General features: G+C 40.7%; 1 protein-coding gene across 2 annotated transcripts in view; it reads right to left on the reverse strand.

Annotated features, from left to right (window-relative positions):
- Nucleotides 1-20,259, reverse strand: part of LRP12 (LDL receptor related protein 12) — a 71,537-nt gene extending 51,278 nt beyond the window's left edge. For both annotated transcript variants that reach the window (XM_028533810.2, XM_028533809.2), the window contains exon 1: nucleotides 19,894-20,259. In XM_028533810.2, coding sequence (XP_028389611.1) covers nucleotides 19,894-19,972 — 79 coding nt within the window. In that variant the 5' untranslated portion in view covers nucleotides 19,973-20,259. The remainder of the gene's footprint in view (nucleotides 1-19,893) is intronic.
- Nucleotides 20,260-26,560: the final 6,301 nt, after the last annotated feature.

The following is a 26,560-nucleotide window of genomic DNA, read 5'->3' on the forward strand; positions in this document are numbered from 1 at the left end:
CTGTATTACTACCACGGCCCTTATCATCCTGTTTTAGGTTATTAATTTGACAACCCACCTTGTATGACGAATTTTGAGTGTCTTAAAGGCAAAAAAAAGTTTCCCCCCCTTTGTTTTGTTTCTTCTCTCTTTTTCACTCTCTCTACCTGCCTTCCTATTTCCCAGTTTCCTACGAAGAGTGAGATCTCAGTTAATGTTTATTTATTTAGTAAGTCAAAATAACCAGATCCTGAAATTAAGCATGAAACCTCCTTTGTATAATTAGCAATTTGGTTTCAGGTTACCATTTGCTTAGAAGATAGAAGAGAAGGAAAAATGTATAGAAATTGGGGGGGGGGGGAGACCACAGTCATTCTTTCATCAGTGAATTAAGTTCAAAAACACACAGGGGGAATTGATTTCAGATCCAATTGTTCATTTAGATTATAGGAGTAGAGAACTGTTCCTTTCCACTGTCCATTAAAACATAAAATGTTTGGTAAGTGACTATTCAAAGCTTTTGAGCAGCTTCAGTCTGTAGATTGAAAGGGACTCACTCAACTCTGCATTAGCTTCAGCAACATGTCAGGGGCTGGGGGGAGGGGCGGTGGGGGGAAGAGCCAAACCAAAGGCATGATGCTTTCACCATCTTTGATCTTCAGTGACTCCTGGATTCTTAATGGCTTATAGCCCATCAATTTAATAAAATATATTAAAAGAATTCCTTTTTTCCCCTCTGAGCAAATAACTAGCTTTTCACTTACCTCTATTGAAGTTCATCTCTTAACTTTCCTGCTCGTCCACAGAATCTTAATAGGACCCTGTCAACCTGACATTTTCCTATTAAAATATCATATATGAAGTTGAGGATTATCCTTTTTCATAGATCTTTAGAAATTACCTAATGTAAATATACCTACCCCTACTACATAGGTGTATTTCCCTAAGTGAATGAAGAGAGATATAGACAGACACTCTCTTACTTGACTATAATGCTATTACTTCAACAAAATTAATGATGATTTTTGATATCATCTAATATAGCTAGGCCATGGTGAGATTTCCGTGGGTATGTCATAAATGTCTTTTCACATTTGGCTGATTTGAAGGCAGGCTCCAAAGGAAGTGTCAGTATTTCATTTTGTTACTGTGTTTAAGTGTCTCTTAACCTAAAGTAATATTCCCTTATTTTCCATACCGCTGACTTGTTACAGAAACCAGATCAGTTGCCCTGTCAGAGGCCCACATCCAGTGGTGTCACCTCTCTTTTGTGTCACTTAACTTTGTTCATCTCGCTCTAATCAAACTTCTTCTGTAAAAAGCCAGAGAGCAAATATTTCAGGCTTTGTGGGCCATATAGTCTCTGTCACAACTACTCCACTCTGACTGTTGCACAAAAGCAGCCACAGAAGATACTTAAATGCACCAGAGTAGCTGTGTGTCAATAAAGCATTATGAAAAAAAAAAAAAAAAAAAAGGCAGTGGGCTGGATTTGGCTGAAAGGCTATAGTCTGCCTGCCCCCAGTGGCAGAAGCTTGATCTGACACAGGTCTAACGTCTTTGCTGGAATACTTCGGAGGCGATGCTGTATGTTTCACGGGTATTCCAGGAGGCACATGCTTGCTGCTTGTCCCACTCCTAAGACTGAGGTCAATCAACAGGCCCAAGTAGAGCAGCTGGATTCCTCCATCGTCAAGTTCCCACAAGACCATTTGGATAACAGTTTCATTAGATGAAGCTGGTGCTCGTGGCCTGAATAAATTATTTCATTATTTTCTAACCCTGCGTGTTTTATACTTTAACTGAAATTCTGCAAAGAACTTCCCTTCAGCAAATGTTACTTGCTTACCCTTAAACGCAGTTCGCACAGAAAAAGGGGGGACAAATGCTTAATTCTTTCGTTATAATTGCTCATTTTCGGGGTATGGAGTTAGTGCCCTATCTTACCACTGGTATCGAGTAACCCCTTGTAGTGGTGGGGGGTTGTTTTTTACTACAATTCTGTTGTTAGGAACCAAAAAGTTTTTCTATATTCAGTAAATTTCAACTGTCTTCATTACTTTTTTTTGATACTCAAGCTCTCTGATCTTCGGCCAGTGGGATCCCCTTGAATTTGGCCTCTGTGTCCTTCTGACTTAAACCACGAGTCTTTAGGGGTCTCCTTACTTTTGGATACAACAGAATGTCTCAGGTTTATTTTTGTTACTTTCCACCCCAGACTGGAATTAGCCATTCATCCATGACCCTTGGATCCTTTTAATGAGGAATAGTAATATCTCACTGATAAGGGTATAAAATGATATACGATCTTAGATTCTATGGGCAAAAACTTAAAGCAGTAAAGTCTTTCTGGAAAACAAATCTGCTAATTGAGTGAACTTAGGAAATTATTTAATTTCTCTATGGTTTTGTTATCTGCAAAACAGAGTTAAAACAGGACTCAGCTCAGTCTTAATATAAAGATTATATATACATATGTGTGTGTATATATAGCATTTAAAGCAATGACCAGCATATGGTAAGCAGCAAATAAAAATAAGGTATTTTTACTAAGAGCTTTGAAAAATACTCTAACATTTGACCCAATAATTCTACTTTTATTGCTTAACCACAAGGAGAATAATAAAAATTAAGATAATTAATAAAAACTTATTAATTACAGTATTTATACATGTGAACATAATTGCAAACAGCCTAACATTCAATATTAAAGAAACAGTTTATGAAGAGAAAGTGAAAGGAAAAAATGCCCAAGATGTATGTCAAGTAATATTAATAATGTATCAGCCAAAAATTACCATTTCTACTAGTCAAGTGTTAATGCTCATTTCATTACCTTCTAGACACATTTTTATTTTATGTCTTTTTAAAAAAGATTTCATTTATTTATTTTTAGAGAGGGGAAAGGAGGGAGAAAGAGAGGGACAGAAACATCGATGTGTGGTTGTCTCTCACGCGCCCCCTGTTAGGGATGTGGCCCACAACCCAGGCATGTGCCCTGACTGGGAATTGAACTGGTGACCCTTTGGTTTGGCACTCAATCCACTAAGCCACACCAGCCAAGGCTATTTTATGTCTTTATTGACAATTTTAAGCACTTAATAGAACAGTTTGATTTTTACATATTTATTAAATCAGTATGTGCTATTTGCATTTCTTTGAGGTAATTTTTGTTTCTAATTTTATCAGCCATCCAATTCCTGTTCCTATAATTATCTTTTGTCCATCTACTGAGGAAGAAAATTAACATTTCAGACAGAAAGTATCTGCAGAAGTTATTTAATAGCCTCACAAAAAAACCCTGGAGGGTAGGTAGCATAAACCCAACAACCCAGCAATCTTGCGATTTAGAAATCTCAGTTAATAGGAAACCAAAATTAATTCAGGAAACATTAGTGAACTGGCATCTGTGGCTCATCTATCAGCACCACAAGCAGACAAGGTCTAGTAATGAATTTAAAACAGCAAATGTATCAGGAATTAATCCGTTTGCATACAAGCTGCATTGAATTTAGGGAGGTTTCTAAGTAAAACTACAAAAGTGATACACTGTTATTATGTGCAGAGTCCAGAACTGCCCGGTCTGGGTTCAAATCCTAGCTCTTCCGCTTACTAATTATGTGGCCTTGGCTAAGATCCTTAACTTCTCTGTGCCTCAGGTCCCTTATCTGTAAAATAAACATAACAAAGGTATTTAGGCTACAAGGTTATGAGAAGAAAATTGGTATGTGTGTATCTATAATACATAAATGTGTTGGGAACCACCCTGCCTGGTATCAGAAGCTGTAACCCCTGCCTAGGCTAAGGCTAAGGGAACGCCCTTGGAACCGTAAGCCAGCAAGGAGACAAAAGCTTATCTCCCTGGCAGGAGTGCTGTTTCTGCTGCTTCATTCATAACTGAACCCCAAAGCTTGGTGAGTTAGCCAATAACGGGTAAGATTCCCCAAGGGGGAATGACCTAAGACAGGCACGATCACGTGGGAGGCCCCCCAAAAGAAGGACTTTGGGGGCTACAGCAAAAGGGGGTGATGGACCCTCCTCAGCTTTGACATAGCCTGGGTTCTCATCGTCTGGGAGAAAAATCTCCTTATCTCTTGGTTGTCTTAGTTCCCTTGCTCCACCTAAGCCTGAAACAGTGACAGGGTGGTGCAGCTATGTGCTGAAAAGGGCGGATTCCCCGGGTGATCAGGCCTAAGAAAGAACATGTAAATTCCTGTGAAACCTCCTTTGTTTAGAATGCTCTCAGTTGAATGAGAGGGGTCCAAGGAGGAAGTTAGTTTGTTCCTGAAAGTCTTACAGCTCTTTGACCCCGACTCAAAATAGACCGGCAGAGTTCCTTATTATCTATTGTTCCTTACTTCCTCGTAATGAGTACTGTACTTTACCTGAATTATTATGCAAAACGAGCTCAATAAAAGCAGATTTGGACAGTAAATTGGGGTGCTCCCCACTAGAGGGGGTGGCCATTCCGTCCCTACTTCTCCACAGAAACTAGTCTGTCTCTGTGCATGTTTTCTCGTGTTTCGTGGAGCCATCCGCAGCGTTCCGTGATCACTGCTGGCCGGTGACCCATGCATCATAAATGCACATATAGATACACAAATACACAGTCATAGAACACTGCCTAGGATACAGTAACCACTATGTGTTTACCACTGTTAAAAAAAATCAGTGTATAAATCTACCAAAACGTGCTCTGACCGGTGTGGATCAGTGGATTGAGCGTCGGCCTGTGAACCAAAGGGTCATGGGTTCGATTCCCAGTTAGGGCACAAGCCTGGGTTGAGGGTCAGGTCCCCAGTGGAAGGGGGAGGGCATGCGAGAGGCAACCACATTGATGTTTCTCTCCTCTTTCTCCCTCCCTTTTCCTCTTTCTAAAAATAAATAAAAAATCTTTAAAAACAATAAATTAAAAAATCTAACAAAACATATAATACCTATATGCTGAAAACTACAAAACACTAATGAGAGAAATCAAACACCTAAATGGACAGAGAAAACTTGCATTCCTGGATTAGAAAACTCAACACAGTGATCTATAAATTTAATACAATTCCTCTCAAAGGCTGAGCAGGATATTTTGCATATAGGAACAAGCTGACTCTAAAATTTATAAAGGAAGGGCAAGAGAATTAGAGTAGTTAAGATAATTTTGAAATAAATAAAATTTGAGAAAATCTAAAAATGAGATTTTTGTGATAAGTTGTGAAACCTGTGATAAGTCTGTTCAAGAAAAGAACAGATGAACAGGTATTAGGAATGGCAATTGTGGTATAATCACAGACACAGAATATATTTTTGAGAGGACATTATTTATAATTTTAAATCGAATATGGCAATACAGATAAATTACAATATTTTAGGTAAATACAACTTAGTAGTTAGCAAAACTGGCTCAGAGAGGTAGAAATGGAAAAGATAGGGTTATTCCCCAAAATGGCCATGCTCTCATAGTTTTAGGGTAAAATTCTAGCAAACCTTTAAGAAACATAACTTCCATTATTTTTATGTTTATTGTAGGTAGCCCCCTACTGAGGCCAGGGAATAAAAGAATAAATAAAAAGCAAAGACAAAATAAATAAAAAGCAGGGATAAATAATGCATCCCAATTTGAATTCTAACACTCCGATATACATCAGTCCCTTACTGTAACGCACCAGAAAAAAGCAATGTGGAGGAGCTGAATACTATTCAGACTTAATTTATGTAATTTCATCTATTCTCATTCATATTTTTCATATGGCCTGTAAATACAACCATTTTATCTAGTACTCAAAGAAATTTCTGTACCAATGCTAGAGAGAAAACTGGATGCGTTGTACACAATGAAAGCAAACTGTTCAGCAGTGACTATCCAAAACACACACAATGCACTTAAAGACGATTTAAAGAATTTGTAAAAGAACTACATTTTAGCCTTACTCATTGACACTGGAACCTAAGCCCTGAACAGTGATTTCACTCTGGTAGTGCCAACCGTAGCTTTCCCCTTAACCTCCCACCCTTTGTACCAGAGTAAAAATACTGTTAGGTACAAGTAATCATGTTAGTGACACCAACACTGTGGTTACTATCTTTTCAGCAAGTAAGTTTGGTCTTCAAGTGTAATCCTCAGTGGGCTAGAAATACCCAGTTGATAGAATACAACAGTCTCACCCTTTGACTTGAGCTCCGTGCTCATTTAGCATCTCCGTGGTACTCCTTGCTCCCGCCCCACTACCTCCCAGACCCGTCCTTCAGATTCCACTTCTCATGGGACCAATCCATCTCCACTAAGTTGTCTTATTGGCTTGGCTTGGTGGTAAGGCTCATTCACAAGAAGGGATCTCTTCTTACATGCTCATCTCTTTTATCTTCCTTAGTGAAACAATGTTTAACTACACTAGAAATGAAAGCACTTCTCCTGTCTGCAGAACAAAGTTGTTAATTTTTGCTTTCCCTATCAGAGCACCTACAGAGTTCATAAGCACTTACTCTACTTTCCCAATCTTAAAGGGAGAAATAACCACAACTACAACACTAAAATCTTTTACACTGTGCTGACCACTGAAATGGACAAAAACTACCAAAAGGTTCCAATGTGTCTAAAAGAATGGATTGTCAGATAAGAAAATCTGGCAGGAGGAGAGGGATTAGTTTAGGGCAGAGGGAGAGAAAAAAAAGTGGAGGGAGGAAGCAGGCTAGGTCTGACTACAGGCTAACTGAGGGATCTCGTAAATATGAACACACAGTCTGCAAAGTAATTAGTGAGTGTGCTTCAGATCAAAAGATAACATATCATTACCAACTTGCCATTGCCTATTCCATAAACACAAAAACATTTCAACATTAGGAATCACATGACTGTAATTTACTTCATTCATGGGTAAATGAATTCATTTATTCAATCAATACTGTCTGGCATTATGTTAGGTATGTTTGACTTATATAACTTAAACCCTCGTAAATACCTCATGATTGTTGTGGACAGGAAAAAAAAATTATGTGACAAATTTCAACATCCATTCTCAAAAAACTATTAATATAGGAATCTAAGGAATAGCACAATTTGATTAGTGCTATTTAATACCATAAAGCTGTATGAAGTCATCTAGAATTTTTTTTTTAAAAGAAAGGGAATAGGAAACCATTAAATTAAGACAACTACTATCAACGATTGCAGGGTATGGACCTTATGTGGGTCTTAATCCAAACGGTTTCGAAAACTGCATGTTTTATGACAACCAGGCGCATAAGTACTGGCTGGATATCTGATGACAACTAGGAACTGTTAATTTTTTGAATGTGATAATGGTATTGGGATTTTTTTTAAAGCTCACATTGTAGAGATACACACTGAAATATAAGTCTACTAGATGTCTGGGATTTGCTTCAAAATCACTTGTGACGAGGGAGCAGATGGAATTCTAGATAAATAAGGCTGGCCAGATAATGACTAGTTTTTGAAGCTGGATGTTGGGGACATCAGGTTAATTACACTAGTTTCCTTATTTTTGAAAATGTTTGAAATTTTACGAAGTACAACATTTTAAAAATGGTTTTGATTATCAAATAGATAGAAAAATATCAAAGAAGGACAAAAACAAAAAGCAAAACAATAGAAAATCTAAATGATCAGAAAACCTTCCAAGGATATCATTTGTGAACACTGCTCTTAAAAAAAAAGTTTTATTACTTCTAATTGAAATAGACATACAAAAATGTACAAATGGAAAGTTTACAGTTCTACAAGTTATCACCAAAAAAACCACTGTATCTGTGTAAACTGTCACTTAGGTCAACACTAAGAATATAACCATCAGCCCAAAAGCTATCCTGGTACCCCTTTCAATCACTACTCCACCCGCCCCTCCAACAGAGTACTGGTCTCCTGTACGCTAACTGTTTAGACTGTAATCACACACAGCACCTATAATTTAGTGTCTGACTTCATCTGGTCAACACGTGGAACTCACCCATGCTGTCTATACCCGTAGTTCGTTCGTTCGTTTTCCCATTCCCGTGCAGCAAGTTGTTCTCAAAGTGTGGCCAGTAGGCCCCAGGGTGTCCCCAAGATCCTTGCAGAGTTTCACAGAATACAGCAAGTTCGCTGGTATCATTTCAATTCCACGTTATAACTAAATTTTTAAAAGTTCTAGTATAGCATCAAAGAACATTCACGTATCCAAAAAGGCTACTGAAATACTTTCTCCTTTACAATTACGCACCTATGTAAGGCCAGCCTTTCTTCCTATACTTCAACCAAAATATGTTACAAGAGACCAACTTCAGAAGCAGGGGTAAGAAATCATCTGTCTTCTATTGAGTCAGACATTACAGTAACTTGAAAAAATGTATAGCAATACTACTCTCCTAATTTTTTTTTTTGTTTTGAAAAATATGTAGTCATTTGTCACTTAACATAATTAATGTATGCAATTTATGGTCATAGGTAATGGGTTTACCTATGTAAACCCATTAGGTCACTTAAGTATTTAATAATTCTTTAATTTTAATACCTATTAAAAACATACCCCTATCATATAAAAAAAGCACTCTTTGAATTCCTCAATTATTGTGGGGTCCCAAGACCCCAAAGTTTGAGAATTACTGCTGTATGGTTTTCCCTTAAGCGAATACACCAAAATTAACCCATCCATTCTATTGCTGATGGACATATGGGCTGTTTCTGGCCTGCAACTATAACGGATAAGGATGCTATGAATATTATTGTACAAGTCTTCTGGTGCACATTATGTTCCCACTTCTGCTGAGTTTATACCTAGGAGCAGAACTGCTAGATCACAGGGCATGTTTAATTCAGTTTTAATAGACACTATTTTCCAAAGTGGCTATTATGCATTTGAAATGGGGCTAGTCTGATTAAAATGGGCTGTAAGAATAAATTTTACACTGGATTCTGAAGACTTGGTATGAAAAATTATTTTCTATTGATTACATGTCAAAATGATATTTGAGATATACTGGGTTACATATATTAACATTAATGTCACCAGTTTCTTTTTCTTTTTAATGTGGTTACTAGAAAATTTATATATATAACTTACATTTGAGACTCATATTATAGTATGCTTTCCAAGACCCTCAGTGGATGCCTGAAACTGTGTATATTGCCAAATGCTACATATACTATGTGTTTTTCCCATACATGCATGCCTTCTCACTTAGAGGACGAACTTTACAGATTCTCTTTGATATGTCCGAATTGCCAGCATCACTACTCTTGTGCTTGGGGCCATTACCAAGTAAAATAACATTACTTGAACACAAGCACAATGATGTGGCAACATTTACTCTGAAAACCGAGATGGCTACTAAATGACTAACAGGTGAGTAGCATACACAATGCAGATATGCTGGACTAAGGGATGATGATTCACGTCCTGGGCAGGATGGAGCAGGAGAGCACGAGATTTTATTATGCTACTTAGACAGGTGCACAACTTAAAACTTGTCAATTGTTTATTTCTGGAATATTTTACTTTATAGTGCCAAACCATGGCTAACCACGGGTAACTGAAACTGCAGAATGCAAACCATGAAAAAGGATGGGTGAGGACTAGTGGATGCACCTACTGGACAGCACTGCTCCACAGGGAAAAAGAAGTAAAACCGGCCAATCTTTGGCTGCACCAAAGAAGTGCAGCCGGCCAACACTGCACTTAAGAACAGTCTGAGATGCTTATGAGAGGGGTGCCTAGTTTTGAGGAACCAGGAAAGACCTCCCCAAGGAGGTAGCATATAGAGAAAAGGTGAAAAGCAGGCAGGAGTTAACCTAGATAAGAAAGTGGTGGAGGAAGGAAGACAAAGTCAGGCAGAGAATACAGTGTGTGCAAAGGCCAGGAGACCAGAGAAATGTGTTCAGTGTGGCAGGGACGTGGTAAAAGGGACGGGAATGGTGGGTGAAGGGAGTGACAGGGGACAAGAAAGGTAAAAACTAGGCAGATCATGAAGGGCCTCGTGAGTTATTCTTGTATTTTAAGAATAGCAAACTATTGTTGGGTTTTAAGCAAGAAAGTTACATAATCATATCTATACTTTGGAGAAATCACTCTGGCGGCTGCTATATGTGATATGATTGAATCAGGACAAGACTAGATAGAGTCCGGAGTAGGTGGGGGCTGTCACAATAACACAGACAAAAATAATGGACCTCTACAAGAAATAAACAGCAGCAGAGATGTGAACCTTAGGCAAAATCACTACTTTCAAAGTTTCAGTTTTCTAATAATATCTCCTTCACAGAGTTATGTCAACTCAATTTGAGATGCCGTGAATAAGGAACTTTATTCGGTGCAAAGAGCTCAATTGCGATACAGCATGGCTGTGGGAGGGCCCTGGGCCCAGCGCCCACTCTGGGTAGATAGCTCTTGTTCTTTTCTGGGCTGGTCTGCCTTGCTCTGCTCCAGGGAGACATGTTCGTTGTTTCAGCTCGAGCTGGGGAGACACTGTCTTGGGTGGACAGGGAAAGTCCGCTCTGAGGCCCAGCGAGGAGCTGACTTATAGAGACAGACGTCTCCCTAGGTCTCTGACTGGTCTGTCCTCATACAAATGAGGACCCCAAATTCTTGCAGTTTGATTGGTCCAAAAGGCACTGTTGTCCTGATTGGTCGGAGTGGAGCCACTCTGACATAGCTGATGGGGCATATAGCTATGCAGCTCCAACTGGATGGGGAAAGCCTGGGGCCTATGGGTTGAAACTGGAGTCCAGGAAACCTTGGTAAGGGATGGCTCAGATGGCAGAAACACAGTGCAGGCAGGCAGTTCAGTGCAGGCTTCTCCCTGAAGAAGTGTTTGCATGGCTACTGGGCTGCTTTTGTTTGTTTATTTCAATTTGAGCCTAGTAAGCCACCAGGCACCCTTTTTAGTAGGTATCTTCTTTCTCAGGGTCCACAGTTACTTTGACGATCTAAGCAAGACAATTTTTTGTAAAGGAGTTCTGTATTCTAATTCTTGGTAAAAGGTTTTAGTGTCTCTGGAACAGACGATTATAATTTCAAGACACTGAATTCTATTTCAGAATATACCTGATACAAAGAATATACCTCATCTTTTCTTTAATTTACTAACTTAAAACCTAAACAACACCTTAACAATCAATAGAGTCAGATGAGAAAGGATTACTTTCTCTCCATCTTATATTTGAAAGGTAAATTCCAACCACTAAACATCTTACTATGCTCCAATTAATCTCAACATTAAAAGATTGGCACCATTTCCCAGTTCTCTAATAACTGAAATGTAAGTGAATTAAAGGTAGGTATCAAGTTACTCTCATTCAATGGTAAGAAAAAGAGTATAAAACAATGTAACTTCTTAACAATAACCCACAACCTCCAACCAACTAAAACAATGTAACTTCTTTACCAAACTAATAGCTGGGCAGTGAGTTACCAAATACTTCAGAGAAAACTAGAAAACTGTCAGCTTCATTTCTTTTCAAGTTTCAGGACCTTCTAAAGTTATATCTTCTATAAATAAACGATACAATCCTGGGGAAAGGTTAAAGGTCACTTTATTTTTCTAAAATTTCTGAAATTCTCTAATCTATCCATGCATTCTTTTCTAAGCTATAAAGCAATCCTTAATTGATCACTTAGTATAAGTCATTTAATGTAGGCAAAAAGTCCTTAAAATCTATCTTTTTCCCCACCTTTTATTGCCTGCCTGAAACACTCTTAAAATACTATAGAGATTAGGTTCTGTACTTATTTCACTGACATAAATAACGGTCCTTAGAACTGAGTTCTCCATAGAAAGCTCAAGTGTCTCCCCTGTAAGTTAAGTCCTCACCCTTCTTGTCCTGTGTTGCACAACCACTCATTACAGCATAGTATCCCTTCCTGCACTGACTGTTCTTAGGCTTCTCCTTGCTGGATTATGTAATAGAGGTTAACTTCCTAAGGGTCTGAGACGTTCTACTGAACGTGGAAGTTCTACTGATTGTGGAAACAGAGATCACCCTCAATCTCTCATCCTTCTCTTCGCTGTTACCTGATGATCTCAAGTACGATTATTTAGAGACATCTCCATCTTCCCACCTCCAAACCCACAGACCTAAGTACACTTGCACCAGTATTTTCTTCCTTCCTTCTTGTGACAAGAGAGAAAGTACTCCTTTCTTCCCTACCAAAAGGACAATCCACACTCTTCTATTTTCACTATTACTACATTGGTCCAAACTTCTATGTCTTTCACCTGGAATATAGTCCAAACCTAATCATTCCATCTCTACTCTTGCCTACTTTGTAACAGCCCTCCACACAGTGGTAAAAGTGACCGTTTCAAAAACAGAAATCAAACTATGCCACTTAAACCTCTTTAATAATTATACTTAAAATAAATGCAAACTCTTTACCTTGGTTTTCCAAAATCCGAGTTCCTGCCTAAGATTCCATATTTACCTGCCACTCTCCCTATGACCACTGTGCTCTAGCTACAATGATTTTATTCATTTACCTGCAACTCACCGGCTCTTACACAACATTTCTTTCATGATTCTGGGTCTTTCATGTGTTGTTTCCACGCGCAAGGCTCTCTTATCCCAATCGTAACATGGGTAGCTGTCCTTTAGGTCTTACACATGTCTCCTCAACAAGCAAGCCGTCCTCTCATTACTCTGTGTTTGCTATTCACTATCTCTGATCCTTGTTCCTTCCAGAGAGCTTACTACAACTTATTCACTAGACTGTAAACCCCGTGAGGGCAGAAACTGTGTCTATCAGGTTCTTGTGCCTTACAAACTGCCAGACATAGGAGCTCAATGAGTATTTGCTAAATAAATGGACGAGTGAAGAGACAGGCAGGATTAGGCTGCAATTTTGGCTCTACTACTTCTTAGTGGCTTACTCTTAACTAAGTCATGACTTCTCTGACCTTCAGTTTTCTCTTTGATAAAAAAGAAACAAATACCTTATATAGGATAGCTAAGTGAGACCTAATGAATATGAACTGGCAATAAAATAATTAAAGACCAAGCACAATATCTGAACTGAATTTGATGTTATAAACTTAATTTAATAAACGTTAGTTTCCTTATCTTCTTTCTATAGCTTAAACAGTTAAGAATTCCCTAAGCTAATTTAGTACTGAAACTAAATATCGGTACAGATGGATATATACATATATGTATATACATATATACATATACACACACATATATATGGCATCTACTTAAAAAGGCAGATGACATGCATCTGAACAGATAGGTTGGTAATTTTCAGGATCTAATCCTACACCCTAGAAAATGGGAATAAGTGGTGTACATACCTTACTAATCACCCTCACCAAACAGTAGTAGGGCAGGATGGCGAGGAAAAACAGGACGGAAAGGTGACTTTGGAGACTGGAGATCATTAAGTCAACTTCAATTCCTAAGTTTAGAACAACCTTCATTTCCCTATAAAGATGTGCAGCAAGAACAAGAATTGCACTCACTCTACACTTCTGGGACTTCCGGTCAAGATGGCAGCACATGTGGATAAGCCTTGCCTCTTCCTATGACCCCATCAAAATTACAACCAAAATATAGAACCATCATTCAGAACCATCAGAAATCAAGTTTAATGGAAGTCTAACAACTACAGAATTAAAGAAACCACATCCATCGAGACTGGTAAGAGGGGCACAGGTGTGGAATGGGCTGGTGGTCCCTCACCCACATGTGGTGGGTAAAAATTTGGGAGGGATGTCTCAGGAGTGAGGAGTCCCAGATCCAAACCAGAGCCCTCAGCCCAGGAGGATAAGTCCCCACAGCTTCTGGCTGCAATCCTGGCTGACCCAGGATTGAGTCAATGGAAGAAACTGCTGGAGCCCCAAGCAGTTCCTCTTAATCCACACATGCACTTACCTACTCAGACTCACTCCCTCAAGCTCCAGCACTGGGGTAAGAGCTTGAAAGGCACCAGTGGCATAAAGGGAGGAACTGAAGTGTCTGGCATCAAGGAGAACAGAGGCTGTTGTCCCCTTTCTAAACCCTCCCCCCAAAAGAGCTGGCAATCTGGTGCCATATCTGACACTCCATCAGCCTGGCTAACACTGTTTGACCAACCTTGGAGATTCCCAGAGACTCTGCCCCATCCAGCTTACTGGCCTACCTAAGCTGCTTTTCCATATGAATGCTTGGTCTCAGTTCATGATTCACAACTTCCTAAATCCTATCCTGCACAGAAGATTCTCCACAGCCCATCTCAGCAGCTGACTGGCCTGGGTAAATCCCTCCCACTGATCTGCCAACATTAACCAAGGCTCAACTACAAGAGGAGGGTGTGCTCAGCCCACACAAAGGATGCACCTCAAGCACCCAGCTTGGGGGATAGGGGAGGCTGTGCCACTAGACCCTACAGGACACCTACTACCTTAGACCATGCTACCAAGATAGGAGTCAAAGCAGCCCTACCTAATACATAGAAACAAACACAGGGAGGCTGCCAAAACAAGGAGACAAAGAACATGGCTAAAATGAAAAAACAGGCCAAAACTTCAGAAAAAGAGCTACACAAAATGGAGATAAGCAGTTTATGAGAGTTTAAAACACTGGTTATAAGGATGCTCAAGGAACTTAGTGAGGACCTCAACAGCATAAAAAAGATCCAATCAGAAATGAAGGATACACTCATTGAAATATAAACAACTTACAAGGAGACATTAGTAGAATGGATGAACCCAAGAACCAAATTAATGATTTGGAACATAAGGAAGCAAAAAAACAACCAATTAGAACAATAAGAAGAAAAAAGAATCCCCCCCCAAAAAATGACAGTATAAGGAGCCTCTGGGACAACTTCAAGAGGTCCAACATTCACCTCATAGGGGTGCCAGAAGGAGAAGAGAAAGAGCAAGAAATTGGAAATCTATCTGAAAAAAATAATGAAACAAAACTTCCTTAATTTGGTGAAGGAAATAGACATGCAAGTCCAGGAAGCACAGAAAGTCCCAAACAAGATGGATGCAAAGAGGCCCACTCCAAGACACATCATAATTAAAATGCCAAAGGTTAAAGATAAAGAGAGAATGATAGAAGCAGAAAGAGAAAAGCAGTTAGCTACCTACAGGGGGTTTTTCATAAGACTGTCAGCTGATTTCTCAAAAGAAACTCTGCAGGCTAAAGGGACTTGCAAGAAATATTCAAAGTCATGAAATGTAGGGACCTACAGCCAAGACTGCTCTACCCAGCAAAGCCATCATTTAGAATCAAAGGACAAATAAAGAGCTTCCCAGACAAGAAATAAGTAAAGGAATTCATCATCGCCAAACATTATTATATGAAATGTTAAAGGGACTCATTTAAGAAAAGACTAAAATTATGAACAATAAAATGGCAAAAAATACGTGTCAACAACTGAATCTAAAAAAGAAACTAAGCAAACACGAAGGATATAGAGACAGAAGCGTGCATACAGAGAGTGTTTGATGGTTGCCAGATGTGAGGGAAGCGGGAAGGGTTGGTGAAGAGGTGAGGGGATTAAGAAATGCAAATGGGTAGGTACAGAACAGCCATGGGGATGTAAGATACAGCAGAGGAAGTGGAGTGGCCAAAGACCTGATAGGCATGACCCATGGACGTGAACAACGGTGGTGGGACTGCCTGAGGGAGTGGGGAATGTTGAGTGAAGTGGGGGCAAAAAGGAAAAAATCAGGACAACTATAATAGTATAATCAATAAAACGTAACTAAAAAAATTTTTAAATAAATAAAATTCTAAAATAAAAAATTTTCTAATTGTTTAAATTTGTATGTCTCATCTATATTAAATGTTTATCTCCTTTTTAATCATTTACTCATTAAGTTGTAATATCATTGATAACATGTAAGAAAAAACAACGAATCCCAACCACAAAAACATCTCAGATTGAAAACACAAAAAGTTCTCATTGTTCCCTTATCTTCTTGATAAGCTTTAAATTTTCTAGCCACAAAAGTCTTTTCTTTTCAAACATTTTCTTTAACTAATGCCAACTTTCAGCATGACATCACTCTCATGCTTTCTTCAGAGATTTTACTGTCTATGAACCATCTACATCATTGACCATATACTTCATTCAAACTTCTTGCACCCTCTTCCTGGAACACAGTTACCCTCGGGAAGTGGGCACTTACTCCTGGTACCCACCTAGAGTTTGGTGACACGCGCTGCATACCCTCACGTTCTCCACAGGCTCTGGCTATAATTGAGATTATAAACCCCAGGACAAGAGTACGTTGAGCAGTTAAGTCACTTTTATTCAACATATTTTATTTGATCGAGCTTGACTTGTTTAGAAGAAACTGGAATCTGGTTTAGACTTTTTCCTCATGCTCCAGTTATTTCTATTGTCTTTCTAAAATTAGAACTTTCAGTCTATCCTTAAACTGAAAATTTATCAAATGCTACTGAATGGTCCATAATACTCATGGGAAAAGATTTGCTCATTAGATATAAAATGTACGAGTTTAAAAGAATATCTTATACTACACAGCATCTATTGTAAAATAGTACTGTGTACAGGAAAGACCTTTGACTATAATAAGCTGAAATCCAGTTTAAAGGAGATTTTATCACAGGTCAGCCAGTATATGCCAGGAAGAGTTGTAACTGGTACCAAATGTTCTGGCAGCAAGTAACCAAAACTAATCTTCTCTAAGGTTATTGTAAAGCATACACAAACACAACAAACATTTTAAATTGCATTTTAAATCTTCATGTAGGGCAGTGTTTTTCAAATTACAATTACAGATTGTAATCTACTAGTGGGTCCAAAAGCAATTTAACCAGCCCAAACCAGCAAAGGAAGAAAGGAAGAGTGAGAGGTTAAACAGAATATGAAATGTAAGGGTGCAGCATCACAGGCAGTAAGGATAAGTATTACTTCACAAACTTTGTTTTGTATACTGTGAGTAATATAATATATACTTTAGGAGGGGTTGTGTGAAAAAAGAAAAGTTAGAATACACTGATGTGGGAGACAAACAGAAGTGGAAAAGGACAAAGCAATGAAACTGTTAACAATTACCAAATCACCGTTCTACCAAATAACAGCTTTTGTTGACGAGGAGACCGTTTTTAGAAACCTCCTTACATCTGTTAAAGCCAGACATCTCTACGTGAATTATGAAGAAGCACCTCCTTGTGCAGCAGGCCTAAAACAATGCCCAGTGAAGCTCACGGTTGCCCCCACTAATGTTATCCCCCAAATTTCCAAATCAACCTTTACTTTCTACTAACTCTCAAGAACATGCAAAGTAGCAGCTCCTGAAAGATAATTATTGGTCCTTGAACAATTACTTCTAGAGGACATTAACAGTATTCCCTATCACAATTCAGAGTTTCAAATAAGGCTTTGGTATTCAGAAAAGTAACTTGGAGTATAATAGTCACATTATTCCACTAAAATGGTCGCATATAATAGTCACATAGTCCATTAAAATGGCCATGTGAAGATACTAAACACCAAAATAAAGATTTCAGAAAGAGGATATATGAAATGTTTCAAAGATTCAAGGTACAATTTGGAGCCATTCAATACTGTAGTTAAAAGATAAGAGTCACTCTGAAGAGCCAGTTAATTGGAACTGCCTAAATACTGACCAATGAGCCTGCTTTTCTTCACTGGGTCTACGTTAAGAGTTACTCTGAATGCTTGGTTGTTTTAACAGAGCTTTCTAATTATTTTCAAAGCCACTTAAAAAAAAACAGATGATATATAAGGGACAGTATCATACATGACAGCTATTTTAAGGTGATAGGTATTTCTCACTATGAATCCACTACTCATGACAGCTAGTGCATATATTCAAGTTAAACCTCACTACTACTATGGAAGCACCCCTCCCCCATACTATTGTTCTCCCTATAAACCCACATATGGTGGGAGAGACAGAAGAGGACAAAAACCTCAGCTGTAAAGACAATTTCCCCAGTTGCAGGGTACAGGGCTCCTTTAATCTCTGCTCACAGTTTCATGTTCTGCCTGGCTCACTACCTCTTTTTTTCTTATACTTTGAAACTTGTGGCTTGAGACATCAACCCTTGGCAAAATCCCTTGCTAGTTTCATAATTTGGTCCCACATAGTTGGAAAAAGAAGTTTCAATCTTTGCCTCCTAACAATTCTTCCCTAAACACAAATTCCAAAACCATAAATCTTTGATAAGTACCTACCAGAAAGCCGTTTTGTTTACAAATACAAAAGAATGTACTGAGACAAATTATGGGGCTCATAGCCTCTTATGCCTAGAGACAAGAAGACTTTTAGTTCAAACACTGATGACATAGGTTTTAATGAGAGAAGAGCAAAAGAACCCATTTATTTATCCAGTCTGATCAGATGTCACTAAAATTCAAGTCTGATTATAGTAGAGGATAACGCTAGATACTCCTAATCACCTTAGATTAAAGAGCCTTCTCACTTTCTTCTCTCTCCTGGGCCATTACTATACCCAGAGCAGAACTGTACTCACCTTCAGGCTAGAAGAAACAACATAACAGCTTATTGATTTCTCTGGTGTACACCAAACCCACAAGTCATCAGGCAAGTAGGGATCACAGCCACCAGATGTAAGTGACGAAAGTCATGCACTGGGTTTTCTGGTCACACACATAGGCACACCACTGGCAATTATCACATCAAATGTGGGCCAAACCTTGCCCCTCACCAAACAACAAAAAAAATAATATACTAATCAGCTTAGGCAGCAATACATTCTGAATCACACCCAAAAACTATTTCTTGACTGTCAGTTAATTTCATAGTTCATTCCAGTCTTCATGTGTAATTTCCCGGGTTTTAAAAGTTACCATCCCATTTCATCCCAGAGACAAACTGCTTTGAAAGGAGTTAATACTTGCTCATAAATTACATGTTAACCAAACTCGATCGCCACCACCATTGGTGTTGTGTTTGTGGCAAATGACTTAGACTTCTTACAAGTAAAATTTAACCGTGGAAGGGTAGCTTCTGATTATTTCCTTCTGAAGAAATCAAAGCACCACTCAAAAAAAGTCAAGGTTAACGGCGCTTTCTGAAACACCGACCACGATGTTCGATAAACTAAGAACGGTTAAGTCAGTAGTGGAACTCAAGTCTCTCATACAATGGATGTTCTTTCCAATTAATTCCTTAGCTCTTGTTCGGACCCCAATGAAATACACAGTTTAGTTCTCACGCACCGTCTACAGCGTTCTCTTAACCTCGAAGGAATACACGGTAAATAACCCAGTCCACAGATGGGAATAAAGCAACAGTGACTACGTTAGCGGGCAATGATGGATGAAGTGACAAGTGAACCAGGAGTCGGGCAGACACGTATGCCCTAAGAGAGAGAAACTGAGGTGGGGCTGGAAACTATTTTCTGGCCTTCTCCCGCGTGCTGCTCCGGGGGCAGGAACAGGATCCTGCACGCCCGGGATCGGCAGAGCCTCAGCCCCCGAGTGCAGAGATGCGAGGAAAGCAGTCGGCTGTTTTTCCAGGGAGGGGGGAAGATGGGGGCTGCTGCAGTGGGAATTTCACTGGGAGAGAACTTCCTAACCCCGAGAAAAGGTCGGGGGTTGGCAGGACCGTCCCGGCAGCGGCAGGGGCGACTTCCCCTTCTTTCTCACAGCCATACACCGTTGTGTGGGTGGGTTGTGCAAGGGGCCCTTCAGCCCAGGTCTGGAAGTCCGCCGGCCACCCCACCCCGCGCTCCATCGGGGCTCCCCCCGGCCGGACACCCAAGCCCTTCTCCAACACCCCGAGGGTCTGGAGGTGGGCAAGAACACGAAAGCATCTCCGCGCGGGGCCACCCCCTCCGCTGCACCTAACCCCTCTCCGGGTCTTTGTCCCGCCGGCACCCAGGGTCTCTCCCCCGTTCTCCCGGGAAACCCCTGTCCTGGAGGCCTCGGGGCCCAGGGTCGCCCCAGCTTTGTTCGGTCAGCGGGGCGCGGAGACGCGGACACTTACCGTACACCCCGGCGAGGAAAAGCAAGACCAGCGCAGACCTCCACCGCGGAGACTCTTTTGTGCTCCAACGACGGGCCATAACCACGGCAGATGGAGGGAGCGAGGAGATGGAGGAGGAGGAAAAAGAGGAGGAGCTGGGGCCAGACGCCGCCGCCGCCGCCGCCGCCGCCGCCGAGCCCCCGGCTGCTCCCTGCGCTCTCCGCGGCGGCGGGAGGAGGAGGGGAGGGGCCGCCGCCCGCGCGCGCTCCCTCCCTGCTACCACCACTCACCGGCTCCCACCCCCGGCGGCGTGAGAGCCCTGCGCCGGGCTGCCCTCCCCGGGGCAGACAGATAAGGCGCGCGCGGGCGCGAGGCGAGGGAGCGGCTGCCGCGCGACTCTGGCCTTCCGCGGCGCAGGCAGGCTGGCGCCGCCACTCGCCAGACAGAACGCGAGCCGGCAGCCGCGCTCATCCGTGCGATCGGCAATCCCTTGGCCCGCCTGCCTTGCTTCTCAGTCCCCTACGCGCTCAGCCAGACTTCCCAGGGCTCGGAGCCGGTTTCCCCGCGACTGGAGCCGGAGGAGCAAGGCAGTGCCAATCGATAAGCGAGCGCGCGAACGCCGGCAGCTAGGTTCCCCCGGGATCCCGAGCGAGGCCCGCTGCGGAGCTCCGCCGCAGTCCCGGGCCTCCGCGCTGCCCCTGCGGGTGGTGCGAGGGCTAGCTAGGAGGCTGAGGAGCGCTGCGTCTGAGGGGAGAGTGGGTGATGGGAGGCTGGGAACTTGGGAGTTCCTCTTTCCTATCCCTACATTCCTCCGCACCGTAAGAGCGCGGAGCTCGGGGTAGGTGGGCGCGGGGTAGTACGGCCCATCCGGCCGCAGGTCAGCGTGGACGGCCGCTGGGGAGTTCGGGCTGCACACCACGCCCAAGGTGCCGGGGATGGGTCGGGCAGGGCTGAAGTGCACAGCGCTTCCCGTCTAGCGTGGAAACCGCGGGGAGCACTTTGACACCGAGCGGGGAGGTGTGTGTGTGTTTGGGGGCGGTGGGCGGGTTGGAGCTGGTCGGTGATGCTCCGCAGGAGGCGACCTTGGAGATGTAGTGGTAGCGTTGTGGGGGTTCATTTAACATTTTCTAATTTCCACAAATACCCGGGATCCCAACAAGTGTGCCCCCCCCCCTTCCCTTAAATCTCCGTTACACTTTCTAAATACGTTCGTAGTGACACTGGCACTTCATACCTTCCGCCTTGTATTTTAAAAGTGTTTATCTGTGAGTCTTATCTCCCTTACTGAATTTAACATTGGCTTTTATTCGAACTCTCCCATTATTCATTGAAGACCTACAATGCACTGTGCTGCCTATAGACACAGGTTATCTCTAATCCCTAACACCCCTTTGAGATAAATACTATTATCCACATTTTATAGATAAGAAAATGAGTCTTCAGAGATTAAATTACTCAAAACGATGTAGCAAGTACATAATTTGAAACATTTTTTCATTCTAAATTCAAAATTGTCTCCCTAATACGCAGCATGTGCTATAGTGCAATACTTAGTGCATAGTAGGTAAATGTTAAATTTTAAGACACGTTTTGAAGGTACATTTATGCCTTCTCTCTATCCCCTACAGACTTGTCCTCTTTAAAACTTTTCCCCCAGGAAATGGTATTCCAAAAGATTTAAAAATGTGTTAACAAATAGTAATCCAGTAATTCACAAATCTTGTATCATCTGGAAAACACCCCCCGGCCCGCCCCCGCAAAAATCCCCTCAAAACCCAGAACTCCAAAAATGTTTTCCACTCTCAGGAGTAGCTTCAGTGTTCTTCATTCAACAACCTGTAGCTGTCCTTCCTAGTTTCAGGATTCTGGACTCGCTTCTTTCTTGAGATCTTTTCTAGAAGTGGCGCTAGCATGAAGGCTGTCTTTAGGACATGCCACAAAATGAAGGGAGACTGGACTGGACTGCACCTTCTCTTCTCTTTTAGTACCACTCAAGGACCCCTGTCCTTGAAACAAGGACAGTGCTCTTTCATTCCAGTGCTCTTATCAGTCCCCTGACTGACGCCTTCACCCTCCTCCCAACCCTGCACTTGCTCATGCCACCCAGACCTGGCTTCTGGGAGTTACCAAGTTGTCAAACTCTTTAAAAACACTTAAAATTTAGGAGGTCTCAAAAGAGCCTTTTTCATGTGGGTCGTAGCTGTTGGTATTTAATATTTAGAAATTAAAACAGAATTTTAAGATATTTGTAAGTTTATTTAAAATAAAAAATGCATTACAAGTTAAATCTGCTTTCTAAAACCAACAACACCAAAAAAATGTGCGAGGTGTGGCATTATTTCCATCTTTGTAAATATCCTTAATGTCTGGGTTAATAGAAAGCTGGATTCTCATGTCTGTTCTGCACCCAGTCTGTTGCAATACGTCGTTTTCATCGAAGTATGTGAAGAAAATCTAGGTTTGCTCAGAAAAATAATTGGCAAAGGGAAGACCTCCTGTACTTCTGCAATGTCTTCGGATAAAACTTTGAGAACTGTTGATTAAGGTGTCTTTTTAAAATTTCTTATATTTAATTTATTGGGTGACATTGGTTAATAAAAGTATATAGGTTTCAAGTGTGCAATTCTGTAACACATCATCTGTACACTGTATTGTGTGTTCGCCATCCGAAGTCAAGTCTTCCATCACCATTTATCCTCCCCTTTACCCTCTTGTACCCAACTCAGCCCTCTTTCCCTCTGTAATCACCACACTGTTGATTTTGTTTATGAATTTTTTCAAGGTCTCTATCTTAATGCCTTCAAAACCTAAGTATTTTGTTCCTCCTTGGAAAGAATCTAATAAATATCCTTTCTAATGTATTAGCTGCTGAGCAATTCAATGTTCACCAGCCAAGGATATTTATGTTTCATGAGGGAACATTTTTATTTATACAAAATTTGATTCTAATGGAATATCAGACATTGGTAGGCAACACTGTACAGATTAGGTATTCAATACTATCCTTTTTCTTACCTGATCCGTCTAGCTGAGTACCTAGATGTCTACTTCTGGGCTGATGTATCATAAAATAACTCACATGAGAAAGCACTTAGAAATCTATAAAAACTACACAAAGTGGTTAGTTTTGGTAACAGTGCTCTCGCAGTTGGCCCGCTGATTTAACTCGGCCAGCGCTCTGATCTGCACCCTACAGGGCATAAAGAATGTTACTGAGACTCAGGGGTCTCAGCCTGGGTCCCTGGATCCAAGGATGGTCTTTGAGGGGTCTCTTAAGACTCCAGAAATTATATGATAATTTTGTGCTCATGTATTTTTATAGGCGGAAGTTTCATTATTTTCAGCAGATTCCTGAGAGGGTGTGTCAGTCATTAAAAAAGAAAGTTTAAGAAAAATCAAATGAGGCAACTATTTGAGCTGCTTCTGAATCTTTTTCCCAAGCGGTTCTCAAACTTCTCAAATCCATGCATTTGGGAGTGGGAAAGGACATGGATGGTTTCTTTTTACCTTGACATGTTCTGAAAGGGGCCACAATCCTCCATGTATGGAGACATGCCCTCAAATAATCCCTTTGATGTTAAACTTTACTTTTCTCCTTGTTTGGTTATCACCACCATATAATGGTTTAATTTTTACCTAGTCACCAACAAAAATTCCTTCCTGGTGTAGACCCTGCTTTATTTAGCAGCATGTGAGAATCTAATAAAAATTGTGAGGGTAGGCTGGGAATTTAAGTTTACCATTTTTTTCCTTGGAAAGAAAATTGATGATGGTGGTTTTTCTACTTGGCAAGCTGCCAGGCAAAGCTAAATCTTTTAAGTTCCCCTTAAAGGAATATTATGTTTAAAAAAGGAAATAAACTTGATAAACACATAGAAATAACTAAAAGAGTAAGAACTTTTTTTAAAAGGTTGAAGTTAAATACCTCTACAAGCAAATTGTAATTTCCACTGGAGTTGAATAATATCACCTAGCAAATGATATTCATCAATCCAGGAAACTTCTAAACCAGTTCCCTAGCACATTTATTGTGGTTATTATTTATTGTGTTCTGCACTCTGACAGCATACCCAGCATCGTACCAAGAGTCAAAGACATAATCCGAGCTCTATATTAATAGCCTCAATTCACATAGATTTAGTTTTGCCCTCATAAACTCAACTTTTTAATTGCAAAACCCAACCGTAGAGCATGCATAAATTTATAGTACTAAAAACATCTATCTCCTAAGGCATGAAACATTCGCACCTACCAAGAAAGGAGAAAAGGGAAATTAACTACAGATGTTGGCATTTTTAAAGAGATACTCTGAGTGTCTTTGCTGTTGCTTAACTGCTAGGTTTCAAAGTACACATAACTGTGTTTTTCAATTTCTCCCTATGATTGAGCATATGAACTGGAGATGTTCATAGGATGGAATTTTATGTGAGCCCATCAGAAGTGAATTTGGCAACTGATGGCAACTCCATGACTCTTTATAGGGTCATATTGCTAAATTTGTTTATACTCTGCCCAAGCCCAAAGTGGATTTGAGGTTCTCTTGTATATTGGGCAATATAGTAGACAGTAGTTGTTAAAAGTATAGGTCTTAAGATTTTGACATAACTGAGTTTGACCTAGGTACTTAACCTTGGTCAAGTAACTTAACGTTTTGGACTTCATATTCCCGCCTACATAATGGAGCTTCATTAAATTATCTGCATGGCTTAAATGAGATAATAAATGGTAATATATATTGAGGGCTTATAGTATACTATGTATTCCATCCTCAAACAATCCTATGATGTCAATACTCTTATTACCTCGCTTTTCAAATGAACAAACAGGCACAGAGAAGCTCAGTAATTTTCTCAGGATCACACAGATAGTCAAGAGTCAGTATTTAAACTCAATCAATCTGAGTCCTGAGCACGCACTCTTAATCATTCTACCATGTTGTAGGTAAAGTGCTTAATATAGTGCAAGGCATTGGATATGCACTCAGTAAATGGCAGCTGCTATTATTAAACATAAATGATACAAGCAAATACACATTTCTCTTATTCTCAAATACACATTTTAAAATAAAAAAATATATAATTATTTCCTGTCTTCCTTTTATTTCCTGGAAGTAACTGATACTACCTTGAGTTTGGTTTAGGTTCGACATAAGCTCTTTTAAATTTCTTTGTTAAAATAAAAGTCATTTTTGCCCTGACCGGTATGGCTCAGTTGGTTGGGCATTGTTCCACAAAGAGACAGGTCACTGGTTCGATTCCTGGTTATGGCACATGCCTGGGTTGTGGGTTCAGTCCCTGGTTGGGGAGTGTACAAGAGGAAACCAATTGTTTCTCTCTCACATTGATGTTTCTCCCTCCCTTCCCTGCTCTCTAAAAATAAATAAACAAAATTTTTAAATAAGATAAAAGTCATTTTTTAAAGTTTTATTTTCCTGAATTTTGGAAAACATCAAGTGAGTATCATTTAGATGAAGTATAAGTCTGGCTTTTTGCTGCTTATACTAGTGACCTCGTAGTCATTACTTACAGTTTCTTTTGCAGATCAGAGAATCTTAGGTTCCTTAGTGCCCTAATCTTCAGCAAAGATCTATGACACATTTTTCTGATCCCCCAAAATACATCAAATAATATGAAACCGCTCAGTTATCAGGCCATGAAAACAGAGGTCATTTCTACTAAAGAATAGAATACTCCAAATTCATCGTGAAAAGAATATTCTCCTTGGAAATACCCAGGCGGGTTTGCATTTTGAATGTGTACCAGCTGTGATGGAAAAGAACAGTCTAATCCTTTCAGTTCCTGTAGTCCACTGCCTCACTTGCACAGCAGGGGATGGGAAAGAAATGGCGTGGAAAGCATTTCAATATAAAAATCTTATTCTCATACTCAAAAAAATGAATTAAGCAACTGAAAAAAGTTAACACTTCAAAGCACTCGGTAGGTTGGTTCCAGCCACCAGGGCACTCAACTCGGCTCGCCACAACTTTTTTGTCCACGTTATGACTAGCTCTGCATAAGTACAGACGCTCCTGAGATGGAAACTCCAATCTATAAATACTCACATATACAACATTTTATAGAAGACTTTTAGTGCTTTAACTGCAGGACATAAGGACAATTAATGGCACGTAGCAGGTAAAGACCCAGCTATAAGAAGGCTGCTTCAGCTGCTGCGAGAGAGAAAAAGGGCTCAGCCTCGGCAGCTGTGCTGACTGGGCTCTTTCTGGATTTCATTTCCAACAGCGCTAACCTTCAGTCCTCCGGGGACTGAGGTATGAGGGAATGAGGCTCCTTGGGACATTTTGCCCTTTTTTTTTTTTTATTGCCTCACACAGGCAGAGCAGAAAGTCAGCTGCCTGCGGTGCACATTTATTCTTTCCCACTCCCTCGTTCCCTGTTCGGGGGATGATGTCATCCAAAAAGTTTGTTTCCAGTGTTGTCCACCCTCATCGTAACAGTGGACCCATTTCCCCAGCAGACTCCTAGATGAGGTTTCAAATTTGTTCTAGTAAGCCACTTCATGGGCATTCCCCATCAGCTCAGAAAAAGCACGGTAAGACTTGAGACCTGGACCCGTCCCTGAAGGTGGAAGATCTGTGAATTCACTTATCCCATTCGTGGCCTGTGGACTGATGCATTCACTAGTCTGAAGGGTAGAACCAGTGTGTTCAGATTCTCCCTTCTCCATT

Source organism: Phyllostomus discolor, chromosome 7, assembly GCF_004126475.2.
Source record: "Phyllostomus discolor isolate MPI-MPIP mPhyDis1 chromosome 7, mPhyDis1.pri.v3, whole genome shotgun sequence".
Lineage (NCBI taxonomy): Eukaryota > Metazoa > Chordata > Mammalia > Chiroptera > Phyllostomidae > Phyllostomus > Phyllostomus discolor.